The sequence below is a fragment of the Amphibalanus amphitrite genome, unplaced genomic scaffold (assembly GCF_019059575.1).
Source record: "Amphibalanus amphitrite isolate SeventyFive unplaced genomic scaffold, NRLGWU_Aamphi_draft 000211F_arrow, whole genome shotgun sequence".
Lineage (NCBI taxonomy): Eukaryota > Metazoa > Arthropoda > Thecostraca > Balanomorpha > Balanidae > Amphibalanus > Amphibalanus amphitrite.
In genome coordinates this window covers 486,496-503,610 of record NW_024881706.1, presented here as the reverse complement: position 1 = coordinate 503,610, position 17,115 = coordinate 486,496, and the positions used below count along the sequence as shown (strand labels likewise).

Genomic DNA, 17,115 nt, shown 5'->3' with positions numbered 1-17,115 from the left:
CTCTTCGTGTCACAAGTGCCTTTATCAGTTGCGGTGTCGCCTCGCACTGCTCAGCTTTATGGCTGCCGCACCTCTTAACTTCCTGCCTCCTCTACAGATTTTCGAGGCGCCCCTTTCCATAGCTTTAGGGTGCAGCTGCCCCCCTTGCCCCCCTGCTTCCGCCGCCACTGTAAGAATGACTCCTGTCTCCTTGTCTGAAACCAACCCCTCCTTGTGGATGTGCCTCTTTGAAGCTCTTCAATATAACAACGCTAGCTGCTTATATATTATAGATGCATTTTAATTTTTAACAAATAGTTAGAACAAGGTAAGGCGTGAAGCTATCATCACTTTTAGGAAAGTATGGGAAAAAGCGCTGTTAGCGTCACCTATATCAACTGCTTTACTACATGTGCTGCCACCTATTACGAAAATCGGAACGATCCTGAATCTTCAATCGTAAATGATAAGCGCTTTGAAACAAACCTAAATCAATACTTAGCCTTGACCTCAAGATGAATCTTAAAAAACAAATCCTACAAATATTATAATATACAAGATAATTTAAAACGAGTTGTAAGTCACTAAATCATTTTTACCTAAGTAGAAGAAAAACCTTTCTAATGGTCATATGATTTGGCTACCATATTCCCAGCGCGACAAAAGCTACGCAGGTTACAAATTGTACGCATCGACCTCTGTGTGTGTGGTAGGTGCTCTTTGGACAGGTGAATTTAGTGCGTTTTTGTTGTAATATGCTGGTTAATACTGGGAATAGGACGTAGAAAAGTTAATTAAAGATTCAACAGAAATTAAATAAATAACGCGAATTCGTATCTTTTTCGATGGTTGTTGGTAATCGTGGCTGGTGTTTGTCCACTGAAGTCGGGGTCAGGGTTATGAGTCATGAATCAAAATTAAAGGAAATAGTTCACTTTTAACATGGGGTTTTGACCTGGAATAACAGTTTCGTAGCTTGGGCTGAGGGTAGCACAAATCAGGAGCTTTTACAGCCCAACGATTACCCTAGATGAAGATATTCCATTTCCTGTTCCGTAAATGGTGCCTTGCAGACGAATGTGTGCCTTGCTGAGGAATGCAGCTACATTATCGTCAGCCAATCAGCATGCTGCCTACAGCCAATGCAGCATGCATAGGTTTAAAGTATGCAATGCCACTGGTCAATGTGTAATAAGCTTCCGCGTCAAACATTATTTTATATAGGTAGGTACCTAGAAGATAGTTCTTCCTATATTAAAATATAGAAAATAATCCATTTGATAAAAAGGTTTTATTTTATTTTCTAATCATTTTAAGCACAAAATCATAAAATCATTGCAAAAAGCTTATTTCAGTTAAGGAAAATGAACTATTCCCTTAAACTGTCTTGATTGTACACCTGCTTTTTGAAGGAAGTATGCCACTTTCAACATGGGGTTTTGAACTGGAATGGCAGTTTTGTAACTTGAGCTGAGACTAGCACAACTCAGGAGCTTCTATGGCCCAATGACAATGATCACCCTCCACAAAGATATAGGTACCATTCCTCAATCCAAAATCAGTGCCTTACACAGGAATTTAGTGTCATATGCAAGAATGCCAAGAATGCAGCCATCTATCACAGATGTCAATGTCAAGCAATCAGCATGCAGTTGGTTTTGAATTACCTACACCACCTGATTGGTCAACGTGCATTAAGCTTCCGCCACAAGCACTACTTAGTACCTACCTATTTAGCCTCTACCAAAGATTAAATATAGGTAGTTTGTCCTTTTTTATAAAAAAAAATGTTTTTAAATTTCTTTTGTAGAGATAAATTATTTTCTTTTGTGATCATTTTAAGCATCAAATTGTAAAACTGTAGCAAAAAACTAACTTTAGGAAGGTGGTATATTTCCTTTAGCAGATGATTCTTTTTTGTGTTATTTCTTAAAATTAAGGAAGTTGTTGAAGAAAGTCTTTAATTTCAAGTGGCACTATTTGATGTGTAAGAAAAGGTGGTAAATGAAAATGTTGTGAATCACCAAAAATCTGAGGCCAAGCTGGGACTTAGGTTGGAATGGGTTGGGACAAGGCGGTTGGGATTGGGAGATGAGCTTGGATGCCATGAATGCTTTTGTTGTTTTCATTGGCCAACTTTTGCTGAGCTGCCTCTGATGAAATCAAGTAGGTTTAATTGCATTTTAGGTACTTATGGAGATTAGAGATGCCAACTAGGTAATATTGCTATTGTTTGCCTTTGTTTTTCAGCCCTTTTGGAGGAGCCATTTAGAGTGGGTCACTTCCACCCCAGGACCTCAAAATGCCTCTCTGTGGACCCAAGTGCTCCCTCTGTGGACTGATTGTTAGCGTTTGGGGCATCATCCAGCTTGTAAGTATCGGTTCACATGTTAAGGTTCTTTTTGGATTAGCTGATTAAGATCAGTCCTCAAAGAGGGTCTCATTGTCAATTTTTTTTCACCCCTAGTACAGTACACACCTTGTCATTTGTTTAAGTTAGGCACTATAAAATTAGCTTATGTTTGCTTATCCATCGATAATGAATGAATGCTCCTTTGGCGTTCAGTTGTTTGACAATATGTTTGAAGCTGTATCAGTAGTGAAGGCTCATTTTGTAATAGTAGGTACTGCTGGTCTGGTTTCACCTCTGACCTGTGTCTCCGTCCTGCAGTCCATTATGGGCGGTCTGTTCATGTGGAACAGCATTGGTCTGATCGAGGACCTGGGACTCGAGGAGCACTACGACACCACCGAGGAACTGTACAAGGCTGCCGACGACGCCTACAGCAGTGTAAGCACCTGTGGGACTCTGATATCAGCGAACAATATACACATGGGTTGAGACTTATTTTTATTTAAAAATACCTGAGCACGTAAAACCACCTCATTCCCAGGCCATTTTCATTCTCGATCCTGTGTGGTTTGTTTCTGATCGTGACTCTGCATCTGTTTTTTTTTTCAGATTGCGTACAATTGCTGGATAGCGGCGGCCATCTACCTGGTGACGCTGGTCATATCGATGCAGCAGTTCCACGTGAACAAACAGGCGGGCCACTTCCAGCTGTGAGGGTAGCCGGCCGAGCTGCCACTGTCTGTCTGTCTCCCGGCGCGCACCTCCCGGTCGGGCCGACCACCCGGGTCCGGCCACTTGCATCCACCCAGCCAGCCGAGGGAGGACGCGCCTGCCGAACAGCGGCCGGACCCGCTCCCTGTAGATAAGGGCCCGGCCACTGTGAACGCATCCTGTAACATTATCTGTATATAATCATGTTTAGATGGATTTACCGTGTGTGCGAGAAATTGTCCTAGAAGATATGTTAGGGAGCTTGCAATATTATCACGTGCGTGATTATCCGATTATGTGTCACGTCCTGTATGTTTTGTGGAAGGTTTGCGGTCAGTGAGCGCCCTTTGTGATTCTGTACTCTGTAGCGTCATCGGTGGTCAACCGAACACCATATTGACGGTGAAGGAAATCTGAGGTTACTACATTCCAGGAGTTTTAGAGCTAGCGATGTCATACGAGTCTGATGGATGCATATCGTTTGACTGGACGCCGCCTGTTTTAGTCAGCGAATGGCGGTGAAACCTTGAACCCCAAGGAATAAACGCAACAGTCTGAACAACGTGGCATGTTGCGTTCTCGATCGGATAAAAAGCTTAGAAAAGTGCTATGGTGGCCATGTGATTAGTGTTTCCGGCTAGGGATGAGAAGACCACGAAACCTTTAATCTAAAAGACTAGCTGCTTTTACGCTCGTCTTCGCCAAGACATCAATGTTCAATAGATTAGTAGTCTATTAGACTGGCCGATTCAGAAATCCACACGTCCGACATTAACGTACTTCGACTTTGGTGTAGTTCTGCTTCCCGGTCGTGAGCGTTTGTGACCAGTGACGCCACCTCCTTAAACATTGTACACAACACTTCAAATGTAATAGGTGCGCTTTATTAGACAATGCGCGTCTCCGCGGCGCGCCGCCATGGCAACGGCCGCTCCGTCACAGCTCGCTCAGATCGCCGGGCAGTCTCCCCGGCGACTCGGGCCGCCCCAACACAAACTGGAGCCAACTGAGTGGCGCCCCGCGACCGCAGTGGAAGCATTTACCGGCGCGGACACACCGCCGGCTATTGCAGCAAACGTCTCTCGGTCCAACCGCCGCGCGCCCAACAACACTTCGACCTAGAGTTAGACACGGCGAAGACGCAGCAGGTGATTGGAAATAAATAATCTGACAGCCGGCGACGACCTGTCTGTCCGTGATTCGGGTCAGTAGCCGCGGTCCGGCCCACAACAGGGGGTTACGGAGGAATCGGACCAGGCCGCGGCGTCACACCGATAACAGACACCCCAGCGGGCGCGTTTGAGACACAAATACTGCATACTCTTAATAGATGTCTGAACAGGCAAGCTCGGCTTGGGGAATGAACATACCGAAAGACTACGCGTTGAGAACGCGCTAAACAGGCTATGAAAACGATAGAGACGAAAAATAATTCCAACAGCAGGAAACGGATTCAAAGCGTCTAAAACATCGCTATTCTGTACAAAAGAGTTCAAGAAGACGCGTCGACGCTGGCAGTTCAATATCGTCAACTCATAGAGGACATTCAACTCTCACGCTGGTAGATCTTTTCGAGCATCTTATAGAACACCTTGTGCGGCACTCCGCGCGAGGTCTGCTCGATGAGCCGACAGATGAGTTCGTAATTGTTCAGCTCGTACTTCTTGTAGACGGAGATTAGGTTCAGGTCGGTGTACAGCTGCTTAATCTGTTCCACCTTCTCCGGGTCGGAGCTACCGTAATTGTCCTGCAAACGAGAGGCGCAAGTTAGAGCAGCCCTGACGAGTAAGTGATGTGCCAGCGTTCAGTGGATGCCTGAGTGCTGAGTCAGGCGGCAGAGGTAGTGATAACACACGCCAGCAGACAAGAGGCTGGGTAGAGGGAACACTAAAACTGTAACGTAATCCAAAGCTCCCTAGCCAATCCCGCGTGTAGATAAGCTAGAAATTAACTTTCTTCTCTACGATGTCCTAAAAAAAGCAGGGGTCATTTGACATCCAAGACCATTAGGATCACGGACCTGTCCTGCCAAAGTAACTTCCTAGAGCAGCCACGGCCCACACCGTTTCCCGGCCCAACCGTGTCGCGCCGCCCGGTGAACAGCCTGCTCAGGTCGCCTGAGACCTGCGTACTGGTATACTCTGCCTCTGTACCCGTATGATGTTTCCGCACCTGTACTATCTGCTTCAGTACCGGTATGATCACTTTCCATACCTGTATGGTCTGCTTCTGTACCTGTATTATCTGCCTCTGTACCCGTATGAATATCAGTTTCCATACCTGTATAGTCTGCTTCTGTACCCGTATGATCTGCTTCTGTACCTGTCTATATGATCAGTTTTTGTACCCGTATGATCAGTTTCTGTACCCGTATGATCAGTTTCCGTACCTGTATGATCTGCTTCTGCCGTCCGGAGGCCCGCTGCAGCGCCACCACCACCAGCCACGAGCACTTGCCGTCCTGGATGTCGGTGCCCACCTTCCCGGTCACGGCCGGGTCACCGAAACAGTCCAGGAAGTCGTCCTGCGGACACAGAGAGGGCAGAGCTCGACAGTTGCTACCGCAGTCGTCACTGCTGCCGACGGCCATTGTATCCCCCGTGTTATACCGGGACACCGAGTAATAACACGGTATACGGTGACGATGGCATATGCATATCGTAACAGCACATAACACCCCCATATATACCAAGGCAGTTGGAAAAGACTGCGACCATATAGTTTATTCTTTCCATACAACACTATGATAGTCGCAAAAAAATGGACGATACGAGTAATCATTTTCACTACCCCCGGTAGCAGCAGTCAGCCAAAGGCGCAGGTGTACCATCAACGAATGCCATTGCACAAGTGTTCAAAGTTCACAGGCCCCTGGGTAGTCACAGTCAGAGGGTTGAACGGGTGCCTCACCTGGACTTGGAAGAGGTTGCCCATCTCCAGCAGAATGTGCTTGGCCTGACGGTGACTCTCCGGGTCCGAGATGCCGGCCTGTGAAATAACGCACACCGTCAGCAACGGTTACTACGTCTAAACACCCAGAAACCACAGCACACCTCCATCGATATCACTCCAGCCACCACTGGTACACGGACTGTCTTCTTCTCTGGCCACCGTCCATCAGCCAGCCGCCACACTGCACAGTACACATCAAGTATAACCATCCCAGACCGCGCCTGCACCGTCTCCGTCTCCGCGCTCACCATGTGCATAGCCAGCGCGATGGGCAGGTGGAACGAGTAGTGGGCCGTCTTGTACTTGACGATGGCCGAGTAGCGCTCCATGGTGTACTTTTGCAGGTCGAGCTTCCCGCTCTGGGCGCCCAGTAGGTCCAGACTCTGGCCCAGCGTCGTCTTCATTGTCGTCTGTGAATCACGGGGCAGGGAACAGAGGTGAACACACGCAATTAACTGTGTCTGTATGTGTGACATGTTGCACTATAATCCAGATGACAACAGATAGCTGACACCTGAAATGACGTACACACAGTTAATGACAGATTTATCGACAAAAGAAAAGCGCTCCCGGTTCTCAACTCCTTGTCCGTCCTACCATCTCGGCAATCCCACCCTCGACAAGTCTACCGTCTCAGCCCCCGAGTCTCATCCCCTCCGCTTCTATTCCCATCGCCACTCAGTCCCTTCTTCCATTACTCTCGTCCCTCAGTCTCTCTCCCCGTCCCCACAGTCTCCTCTTCCATCTTACCTGATGCTCAGTCTCCCTTCCCATCCCACACACCTCCCTCTCCTCTCCCATCCTTCCCGTGCCTCAGTCCCCTCTCCCCATCCCGTCTATCCCCTCCGTCTCACACTGTGGAAGAGGTCGATGAGGTTCGGGTAGTAGGGCTCGCTGCTACAGTGCAACTTTAGGAGTTTGTATATCCCGGCCTCCATCAGAATGGCGTCGTTGATGGCCGGCAGGCCGAGGCCGTCCTTGCGGTACCAACACTCCTTGCCGCGCCGCGTCTCAGAGTTGTCCATTATATCATCCAGAACGAGGAAGAACGCCTGCATCTGTGGGGCACACGGACAGGGGGTGTGAGGGGATACTGCGCGGGGGGGGGGGGTCCAGAGGCTGCGTGGGGTGATGGACGCTGACCACAGCAGCCGAGCCGACACGAACCCAAGGACGGGATAAATGGTACTGATGGTCAATGGTACTGGTGAGCTGACGAATACATCAGACACCGAAAGTCTAGATAATCCATAGAGTTAGGTAGTCTCAAACAGCATCACTGCTGGAATTCAGATGAGATCAGTGGAGACATTTCTTACGAATTATCTAAGGTCAAGCGCATTCATAACAACATAACTTGCGCTTTGCACGTTACATTCACGAATCTGATGACATACGACTACCGATTGGTTGAAGATAGTTACACGCACGATCGCACGATCGTTACACGCAAACACCGCGACCATATAACCGTTCCCAACTGATGACCAACAGCAGCTCAGCGTTACTTACCCCTCCCCCACCCCGACACCGTCCAATCGCCAGGGGGGGGGGAGGGGACGATTCGGGAGTGTTGCATCAGCGGGCGCCGGACGCCCCCTCCCCTCCCCATGCCCTACCACCTATCCGTCAGGATGTGCCAGGATACGCGCTGCTCGAATGATCTTGTTCAAAACACAGGGCCTGGTATAGGCTACGATGCATGCTGAGCTCATCTCAATGCATTGTTCCGATATGCGAACGAATTTCGGTTTTATTATTCTGAGTTATTCAGAGTTCGTTCGTATAGTTTCAAAGCCATGGTGGTTAAAGCCGTTCAAAAACCAATAATCAGGCAGGACCAAGATAGTTGATATGGCAGATCACATTCCGATTCCTGTTTCCTGATCCTAGTAAGCTGTTGTCGACAAAACAGACCATTGATTACAATGCGGTCCGACCTGCTGAGACTAGAAAATCAGAGGACAACCGGAGACGCCGTGACGCGACTCAATGCGACATGCCAGGTTACCACACTCACCAGTGACCACTCACGACAAACTATAGCAGCCCACGGCCTCTGACGCAGTTGCAGCTATCTTTGGCCGTTGTCACTCACCAATTCGACGCACCATCCGACAATGTAGGCCTGATGCATCAGCTCCTCAGTCTGTTTCTCCGCGGGGACCAGCATCTTGTACGTGAGCGGCACGGCCAGGCCGCGGTTCATCTTACCACCCTGCACGTTATACTGAAGCACCTGCAAGTATTGGTAAGACGGGACGGCGGTCAGCATGTCGGCCAGGCAGCTGACGGACTGTTAGGGGGCGGGAATCGGATGAACATTGAACAGTTCTAATGTAGTGCTAATGTTCGACATTATTTATCGTTTATGGTTGCACTCAAATTAACGTAGAATTATAGAAGTGTGTTTGATACCGAAAAATAGGCGATGTTCTCAGACCTTACTCTATATATGGTACTACGCCGCAGATTAAGAACCAAAGAAAATGTTAAAGTTGTCATAGAACGGCTTCTGATCTACCAATAAAAAGTCATCTAAGTAGAGCAAAATGGGAATGCCACCGCAAATCGAACGGATGTTCCCTGGTGCCCCTTATGAGACCCTACATTACGGCCCCGGTCTTTGCATTCGCCAGTAATTATCGTCAATTTCAAGGTCCCGTTAGCACACATCCACCATACGTTACACAGTAAGACATCACGCACCTTGGCGAACCACTTGTTGGCCTCCTCGAGGTCCTTGTGGAAGCCGACCTCGGTCAGGTTGCGCACCAGGTCCGGGAAGCACGCCATGAAGCCACGCCGCTCGTCCCGGCTGGCCACCGAGGTGACAGCCGCCGGCGGCACTGCCGTCGACTTGTACGTCATCCTGGGACACGGCGGCGGCGGGGGTGCGGTCAGTAGGGGTGGTGGCTTCAGCGGCGGTGGCGGAGGTCAGAAGGGGTGGTGGCTTCAGCGGCGGTGGCGGAGGTCAGAAGGGGTGGTGGCTTCAGCGGCGATGGCGGAGGTTAGAAAGGGTGGTGGCTTCAGCGGCGGTGGCGGAGGTCAGAAGGGGTGGTGGCTTCAGCGGCGGTGGCGGAGGTCAGAAAGGGGTGGGAATCGGCAAGGAGAGGCGGTGGGGCGATAAAGGAAGACGGAAATGGCAAACAGATGAGATGTTTAACATTAAAAAACGGCTACTTATATGTAGCTATTCGATGCTCCAGAACACGTTGAGACAACACTTCCAGCGGTTGAGCAAAGCGCTGCAAGCATTTGACGACGATCCAAATGCAAACGTTTGCAACAAAGACTCCACTAATTAAGCTACTTAAGCTTATCAACGCAGATGAATGAGCATAAAAATTGAGCTAATTGAGCTGAATTGAGCGCAGCAGCGTAATTCATATCACTTGATATGAAGACGATTGTAGTTCAGAGAAGAAATAGTGTCGTGCGATCATGATGAGAAGAGAAAAAGGCACCCCGAACTCCGCAGTCACCCTCAAGAAACAAGCAAGACACGTCATAAATATGAAAGGGATTACAGAAAAGGTAAGCCAACCACTGCACCAGTCTTTGAATGCGTACATAATTCAAAATAACAGTCACCAAGAGGTAGGAGGAGCAAAGTAGGCTGAATAGTGCAATGCGCAGCACACAGCGAAGTTGTAGGTATTAAGTAGGTATTTGGTTTGTAAATTGTACCGTGTTGAAAAAATTGAAGAACCATACCACCACAAAACAAATAACTCTTGGCATGCGTTATCGCCTCGGTGCTCGATAAACAATGCATCTGGGAGTAGGAAATGTCAAATGAGCGGCCCTACATGGATCACACGGGTAACTCACTCCTCTGGGGACGCCTCCTCTGCCATAATTGCAGCGTCGGGGTCTGTCGAGCTCAGCTCCCCCGCTCCCTTCAGCCACCTCCCCCTGTCAGTCACCCCGCCGTACTGCCGACCCCGGCCCTCCGGCTGCAGCTACACCCGCGCCGGGTGACCTCATCCGGCCCCGGGGCCACGATTGGCCGGAAACGGGCGGCGCCACCACCGGACATGTAAGCGATGGAAGCGGCGCCGGTCGGACCATACCGGACACCGATTCCGGCCGGCTCGCGGGTCTATCGGACCGGCACCTAGCGACGGCGTGTGCCGCGGCGCCTGTTTGCGGCAGCGGGGTGGTAGAATCGCCGCCGCCGCCAGACAGACGGACACAAAGGATGGTGTGTGGGCCGCCTGGCGAAACCCACAGCGAGGGGCCCACGATATATCGGGTCCTATCGGAGTAACCGATCGGACCGGGCCGGCGCGGCGCGGCGCGGCGCGGCTCGGCCGGTCCCGTATTTACATGCTCGGGGCGGTTGGCGGAGCCGGGACAAACGTCAGGCCGAGGCAGCGCGCCGCGGTGGCACAGGCGCGGGGCCGCCGGTGTGAGCACTGAACCACCTGTCGAGCGCTCGAGCAGCGGAGCGAAACAGACCGCTCCGAAATTGACGGCCCGAGCCGTGAAACGCCCGTGTAGCGGCACGGCGGGAGCTCCAATGGTTATCGCATAAAAGCTACTGTTCCATATGGAACAGTAGCTTAACGTCGATATCGACGTTAAAAGCACGGTTCAATAATTATTGAAAAAGGTGCAATAACACTACTTTTAACATTTTTAAATGTGGATAATTCCCAGCTATCGCCAAATACACGACTTGTAAATCGTCCCCGAAGTCCGGTATTGCACAAGTCGATGGTGCGGGGAGAGGAGAGGAGTGGAGACAGGCAGACAGCCCGAACCGTGCCAGCGCCACAGGGTCATACTCAGCCCTAACGTCGAGGCGCAAATAGCGCATACTGCATAGTGCATAAATCACCGGCCGCCGCCCCAGTCATACACATTACACAGCAGTACAGCGCACATAACGGGCGGACGCTGAACAGCCGCGCAGTTCGGCAGTAGTAACGCCCGTGAAAGACCTCACAGACCAAGGACGCCATGTTCAGCGCCGAAACGAGCTTCCGCCGATTACAACTTTTCAGTTATCATGCAAATGTTGCTATTGCATTCGGTAATCGCGATACCTTCCGTTTCAGTAACGACAAAACACGGCAACTTTAAACAGGATCGGTTGCAATTACATTCAGCCACGGAATTCCGGTCCAAATGCAATGAGTTACCGTGACTTGTTGATCATTTGATGACCAGCACAACACAAATGTTTGCTGACGTTTCCTTTCCGCTGCCGAATGGCACTTAGCCATCAAATCCGGAAAGCTTCCCTGCCCCGTTCAGCCACTCGAAGTGCGATGTAAATTACCTAGCACTGATGTGAAAATGAACTGAAAATGAATGCAACAAAAAGGATCGGGGCAATATAAACCACAAATCTATTGCTCCTGAGCAAAGAGAGAAGGAAAACTGTCAGTGAGTTATCTGTCTGCGGTTCAAGAGGAATAGATCGCTCGGCGCTCACCATATTTCCTGATGGGTACAGAGTAAACAGAACGACGATAAAAAATGTGGGCACCGTTAGAGGCAGCTGCTGATACAGCCGCCTGGCTGTCCAAGTGTCAAAGTCAGCTGACTCTCTTGTATATACGTGATTGTAATTACCCGCTGACTGTTGGGAGTTTACAGACTACAGAGAGGATGGGGCGGTGTGATACTACAGTCAGGATTAGCTGGGGAGCTGGAGACGAGTCAGTCCGACTTTTACAGACGGCCCTTGGCAGACTGGGGCGATTGGCTGGTGTGACCAGGGAGGTCCGTTGTGAGAATGGTCACCCGACTTATCTGTTTTCGGGGTGACTGGGTAGATACGGTCAGTAATATAACTGGTGGCGACCAGCCGAGGATGGTATAGGGCTACGAACATATCTGTGGTAAGGACAGTGTTTCATTTTTTCAGCCTTTTTGGTGGCAAATCACACCTAATGGGGAAAATATTTTCATTCCTAAAATATGAATGACCAACTTTACTTCATCTCTGAAAAGAGTTTCATGTATTCCCAACAGCCAGTTCACTTATCACTTGACAGTTGATGCACCCACATCCTTTTGTTCCACACCCTGTCAAGATCCTGACATGAAATCCTGGTTTATCAGTTAGCATAAAAATTGGCATTACACCATTTTGCAAAAATACTGCAGCATAGATAACAGTTCTACTGTTATCTATGACTGCAGTTATTTACTTTCTTTTTTTCATCCTAGGATTTTTTTCTTCATCGGCACACCCAACCAATATCCAATTTTAGAACACTGGGTAAGGAAGGCGCCATAGATGGAGACGCCTTGCCGTGCCGGAGGACGGTGCTATGACTGCGGGCGAGTGGCGGCGAGGTCCGGTCGGTTAATCAGCCTACAGCCATTGGTATGCCGGTGTATGCGTGAGAGCGGAACGGGGAGGCGCGGCGGTGGGAGGGGGGGGGGGCGGCGGAGGGAGGGAGGTCAGTGACCGGAGGACGGTCAGGACCGGCGCGGCGGACCGAACGGGCCGGCCGGCGAACGGGGCAGGCGGCGGAGCAGGACACTGACAAACAGCCGGCGGAGATCGCGCCTCAGCACCTCCATGGAATACGAGAGGCACAACCTACTGCCTGGCAGCAGTGCAGCACAACCAGCCCATGGAATAATACATGCACCGCAGTGCACTTTTTGAGAAATATTAGTATGTCCTCAAATGAAGACACCACATTAAGCAATAAGCACGAACAATGCATTATGGAGTGAAGGACGTTGCACGCTGAAAGGGGGGAGGCCGGAGGGGGCAGGCGCCGTCCACCAGCCCAGCCAGCAATTTAATTTGGCTCAAGTCGGTTTTACCCGGCAACTCCCACATGCTAGATTTAGGACGGTGTAAACGGAACGCCGTCCGAACATGGGCATTGGGTCGATGCGGCTCCATTCCAGTTAGCCAGTCTTTGCCGTAGCGCTCCAGAGCTGGTATGGTTTCGGACCACCAAGTCCGGCTCCAGCTGCCACGGCGTGCTACGGCCGGGTCCGGCTGCCTCGTAGCTGCTCTGGCTTACTGTGGCTGTATTGTATTGTATTGTATTGTATTTACGTCATAGACTCATCCCTTCATGAGATCGGAATCACAGGGCTTTTCTCGAGTCAGAGTCAACACACGCTAAGAAATGCAATGATGAGGATAAAAAGTGAGCACACATAAACCACACTACACACACGATGCAGAAGCTAAAAGCGGTTACAGCGACATGTCAGCTCATGTCACCGAAGATAAGAGTTCTAGGACCTTGCTGGTAAACATCGAGGTGGACATGGCCCAGAACTCGCGTGGTAGGGCGTTATAGCCTGCGGCAGCGCGGTACACGAATTGCCGCTTCCCCGCAGCCGAGTCGTGTATGCGGGGAAGACTAAGCAGGTGGTCCTGCCTGGTGCTGCGGCTACGGTCTGGACGCTCGGCATTAGTGGCAAATAGTGCAGCTAGTGACTCGGGCTGACCTGTTCGTCTAGCTTTGTGTAGGATGTTTAGGGTTTGGGCTTGAACCATAGTGGAGGGGTCCGGCCAGCCGAGGGAGGCACGGACAGAGGAGACGTGGTCGAATTTCTTTTTGCCGGAGATGATTCGGGCCGCAAAATTTAGAATTTGTTGATGGTGGCGAGGTTCTTGGCAGACCCGTTGCCATAGACAGAGAGGCAGTAGCGGACGTGGGAAAGGACGAGGGCAGACACAAGGATTGGGAGAGTACCGGATGGTAGGTAGTGTCGGATGTGGGAGAGACCGATAAGGATGCCGAAGCACTTCTGTGACAGTTGCGATACGTGCGAGTCCCAAGTGAGATGGCGATCAAAAGTGACACCGAGATTTTTTGCTTCAGTGCAAGGTGATAGCACGGCTTGCCGAAACTTGACCGTGAACGGTGGGAGGTCTCGCAGATTTTGACGTGAGCCGATGGGAAGTAGCTCGAATTTTGACTCGTTAAGTTTTAGACCGTTCGAATGAAAGTAATCACCAAGCGACTGGAGAGATGTCTCGAGTTTTAAGATAAGGTCAGGTAGCTCGGACTTGTGTCCAGAGACTAAAACCTGGGTGTCATCGGCGTACTGAATGATAAAAGAGTCGCCAGCGTACAAGCTAAGATCGTTAACGACGATGCTGAACAAAAGAGGACCCAACGATGACCCCTGGAAGACGCCCTGGCTAATGTTGAGCGGAGGGGAGCTCTGTGAGGCAGAGATGGCTACGCTTTGCGTGTGACCGTCAAGATAATTTCGAAACCAGGCAGTGTCAATGCCGTGCAGCTCGAGCTTGTCAAGCAATTTAGAGTGGGCTGAAGTACGGTTCACGGTTGAGGTATGGCACGGCTGATGTTGCCTAAGTCCGGCTGTGGTGCGGGCGAGCTCTGGGATCCGGGATCGTGTGTCAGCTCCAGTAGAGCTCCAGACTTTGCCCATACTTCGGCCAGAGGAAGTGCCGGAGGCCGGAACTGGCCAGGGTAAAACCAGATACGGCCCAGACCAATTTGGATGACTGGGAGTGGGAGACAATCTATAGGGATCCTTCAGAACATGCTGGGCGGACAGCTGAATTAATGACACACTTGACCTTTTATTCAAGCTGACATTGTGAGATTCACAATATTTTCAGGCCTGGTCAGGTCGCTAAATATGAAGTCATAAGTGAGCCTCTGCATGACCCTAAAATGTCACAACTTTGCAAAGCCCTCAGTGCCAGAGGACTGCTCAAGGAAGATGAAACTTACAGGACTTAGTAACCTCCCAAGGCCTTGCATTTTACATCTCCCAGGTCTCTTTTTAAGGGTCACCTGAGGACAGATTGGTCACATGACCTTGCCATTATAATTCATTGGGGGGAATGTAGAAATTGTTATTTTGACACCATAAATGATCTAAGACAAGCAAATGGAATAATGATTTGATATGATCACTGCAATCTCTGATGTTTAACTCTTGCATTGTTAGCTTTTAGCCCCTGGCTGAAGAAAGTCTTGGATCATGAATCATGAATCATGATCAAAATAATTGTCACTTGAGATTTGAGCTGACCAAATGCAATCAATTATATGGAAATTCAGGGCTGCAACTTGAATACAGCTTGAAGCCAATACATTTGGTCTCATCTTGATTCCTGAATAGATATGTAAGTAACAGGGAAGTTCAAAACCTCTGGTTAACAATATCAGCTGAATACCTACAACATAATTGAAATAATGGACGTCTTTAATAGTTAGGTATAACCTGCTTTACAATCACAAACATAGTGGTTTTTGTGATGTGGTATTGTCACACTGATTCTCAATTCAATAGATCAGACATACACTCAGGAAGTAGAGGAATAGAAAGACACAGACATGCAGATGCAGTCGGGCACACTGTGGTATTTCCGATCCATTTATGGAAACGTTTCCATTTTTGGAACAATGTTCCAAAAATGGATACGCCGTTTCCAAAAATAGAAACGATCTGTTCCATAAATGGAGACGCTGTGTGCATCGCTACCTTTAAAGCAAACTGGGCATTGATTGGTGCAATTTGGCATGCGCAGGATGCCACCAATCGACAGCCAGCATTCTAGTTTATGTTCCTGTTCTCCGACTTTCCGATCAGAAAACCGAAAGTTGACGAACGAGGCGATGCTTATAACATGTTGACGTGATAAAAAATTCACACGTTTTTCTAATCGAAAATAATAACATTTATGAATGTTTTGAACAAAAAATAACGTTTTTAACAGACTACTGAAAGACTGACCCATTGATTGGAACAACCACATCACCGGGAACTTCAGTTTTTCATTCATTATCACGCTGCGTTTTCCGGTGTACCAGCGGCCTGGTGGTCGTCAATCTTTGATTAAATCGCATGAAAGTTGTTGCAAAGCCCTATTTGGAGACTTAAGTGGGCATTTTATGATATTTCAAATGTGCTGAATATGATCGTAGGCTCGGATCAACGTAAATCTCCGTGCAAATACGTAAAAAGCAGGATGGAAATAAGGTCTGCACCGTCGTCACACCAAATACCATTGCATTCTGACGATGAATTTATTCATTCTAGCTCATGTGTAACATGGATATTAATTTTATATGTTGAAATGATATCTACGCTTTATGTATTGCCCACTTTGGACCACATCTGTCCAGTAGTTTCTGGGAAATCTTAGTTTTAGTTGACTTTTGAATGTGCTCAAGTTGCGGCTCGTAAGGTATTATTATCGAACCCGACGTCCAAGGTAACTGCCGAGAGCCGAGATGCTAAACCAGTCCCAAAACATCAAATTTTTAGTTGCATGTGAATTTTAAAAACACATTTAAGCTAAGTTTGCACACATTTGAACTTCAGCGTTTCTATTTTTGGAACATCGGCGTTTCCATTTTTGGAAACAAGTCTCCATAAATGGATACGATTCAGGAGCATTTTAAAGACGTGAATTTTAATGCATACGACAGCTTTCCATGCAAGAAGACAAGTGCTTTTGGTGTATCTGAGCTTGTTTTACGCGAAACAGTTGTTATACATCGAATCCAGCCACCCTTGGCAAGAAAATATGTGCGGAGATGTTAGCGTTTCTATTTATGGAACGAGCGTTTCCATTTTTGGAACAGAAGAGTAGTCAAAATTGGAAACGTTTCCAATAATAGAAACGTCTCCATAAATGAATCGGAGATACCACAGTGCGCCCGACTGGATGCGGAAGAAGCCTCACCATCTTTGAAAAGAATGAGAGCAAAAGCCAGCACCAGTGCATTCCTGTGGTGAAGCATACTTAGTCGTTGTCAGAGATCTTGAACCATAGCCAACTGAAGGTGTTGGCCTCTTCATCTTGCTTCCATCAAAAGCAGCTCCGGAACATGATGGAATGATTTGTTTGGGAAGCAAAGACTTTAGGGCCAGAACATTTCTTCCTTTCAAAAGTTGTGAAGCCATTGTTCCACCTCTACGACCTAGACAGCACAATATTCAGAATACTAAGATAAAAAACAATTTTTCTCCTTGCAATGACACTTCAAAAACAGCAACAGCGCGGCACGACACCAACCACCCCAATCAAAAACAAATATAAACTGAAATTTTGAAGGCGGGTCTGAAGAATCAAACGTCTATGATGCGCTAGTTTTGAAACAAATTCATTGAAACCAAATCCAACAAAATGCTACCAA

At 48.7% G+C, this 17,115-nt stretch overlaps 2 protein-coding genes across 9 annotated transcripts; one reads left to right on the top strand and one right to left on the bottom strand.

The window, feature by feature from the left end:
- Nucleotides 1-647: 647 nt before the first annotated feature.
- LOC122385202 (ribonuclease kappa-B-like) lies at nucleotides 648-3,602 on the top strand. Of its 6 annotated transcripts, none has more exons than XM_043373324.1 (4): nucleotides 648-707; nucleotides 2,230-2,350; nucleotides 2,651-2,770; nucleotides 2,942-3,602. In XM_043373324.1, the coding sequence occupies exons 2-4, from the start codon at nucleotides 2,282-2,284 to the stop codon at nucleotides 3,044-3,046; spliced, it is 294 nt and encodes a 97-aa protein (XP_043229259.1). In that variant the 5' UTR covers nucleotides 648-707; nucleotides 2,230-2,281; the 3' UTR covers nucleotides 3,047-3,602. The 6 variants fall into 6 exon arrangements, with proteins under 6 accessions (XP_043229259.1, XP_043229254.1, XP_043229257.1 ...); XM_043373319.1 differs by having other exon boundaries at nucleotides 651-685; nucleotides 2,229-2,350; XM_043373322.1 differs by having other exon boundaries at nucleotides 664-716.
- A 308-nt stretch (nucleotides 3,603-3,910) lies between these two features.
- LOC122385198 (farnesyl pyrophosphate synthase-like) lies at nucleotides 3,911-17,077 on the bottom strand. Of its 3 annotated transcripts, none has more exons than XM_043373310.1 (8): nucleotides 16,662-17,077; nucleotides 8,705-8,867; nucleotides 8,094-8,234; nucleotides 6,850-7,053; nucleotides 6,244-6,405; nucleotides 5,954-6,031; nucleotides 5,433-5,567; nucleotides 3,911-4,790 (listed from the first exon to the last, which is right to left on the bottom strand). In XM_043373310.1, exons 1-8 carry the CDS (start codon nucleotides 16,880-16,882, stop codon nucleotides 4,590-4,592), a joined length of 1,305 nt encoding a protein of 434 aa, XP_043229245.1. In that variant the 5' UTR covers nucleotides 16,883-17,077; the 3' UTR covers nucleotides 3,911-4,589. The 3 variants fall into 3 exon arrangements, with proteins under 3 accessions (XP_043229245.1, XP_043229246.1, XP_043229247.1); XM_043373311.1 differs by having other exon boundaries at nucleotides 16,722-17,054; XM_043373312.1 differs by lacking the exon at nucleotides 16,662-17,077 and adding an exon at nucleotides 9,830-9,955.
- Nucleotides 17,078-17,115: the final 38 nt, after the last annotated feature.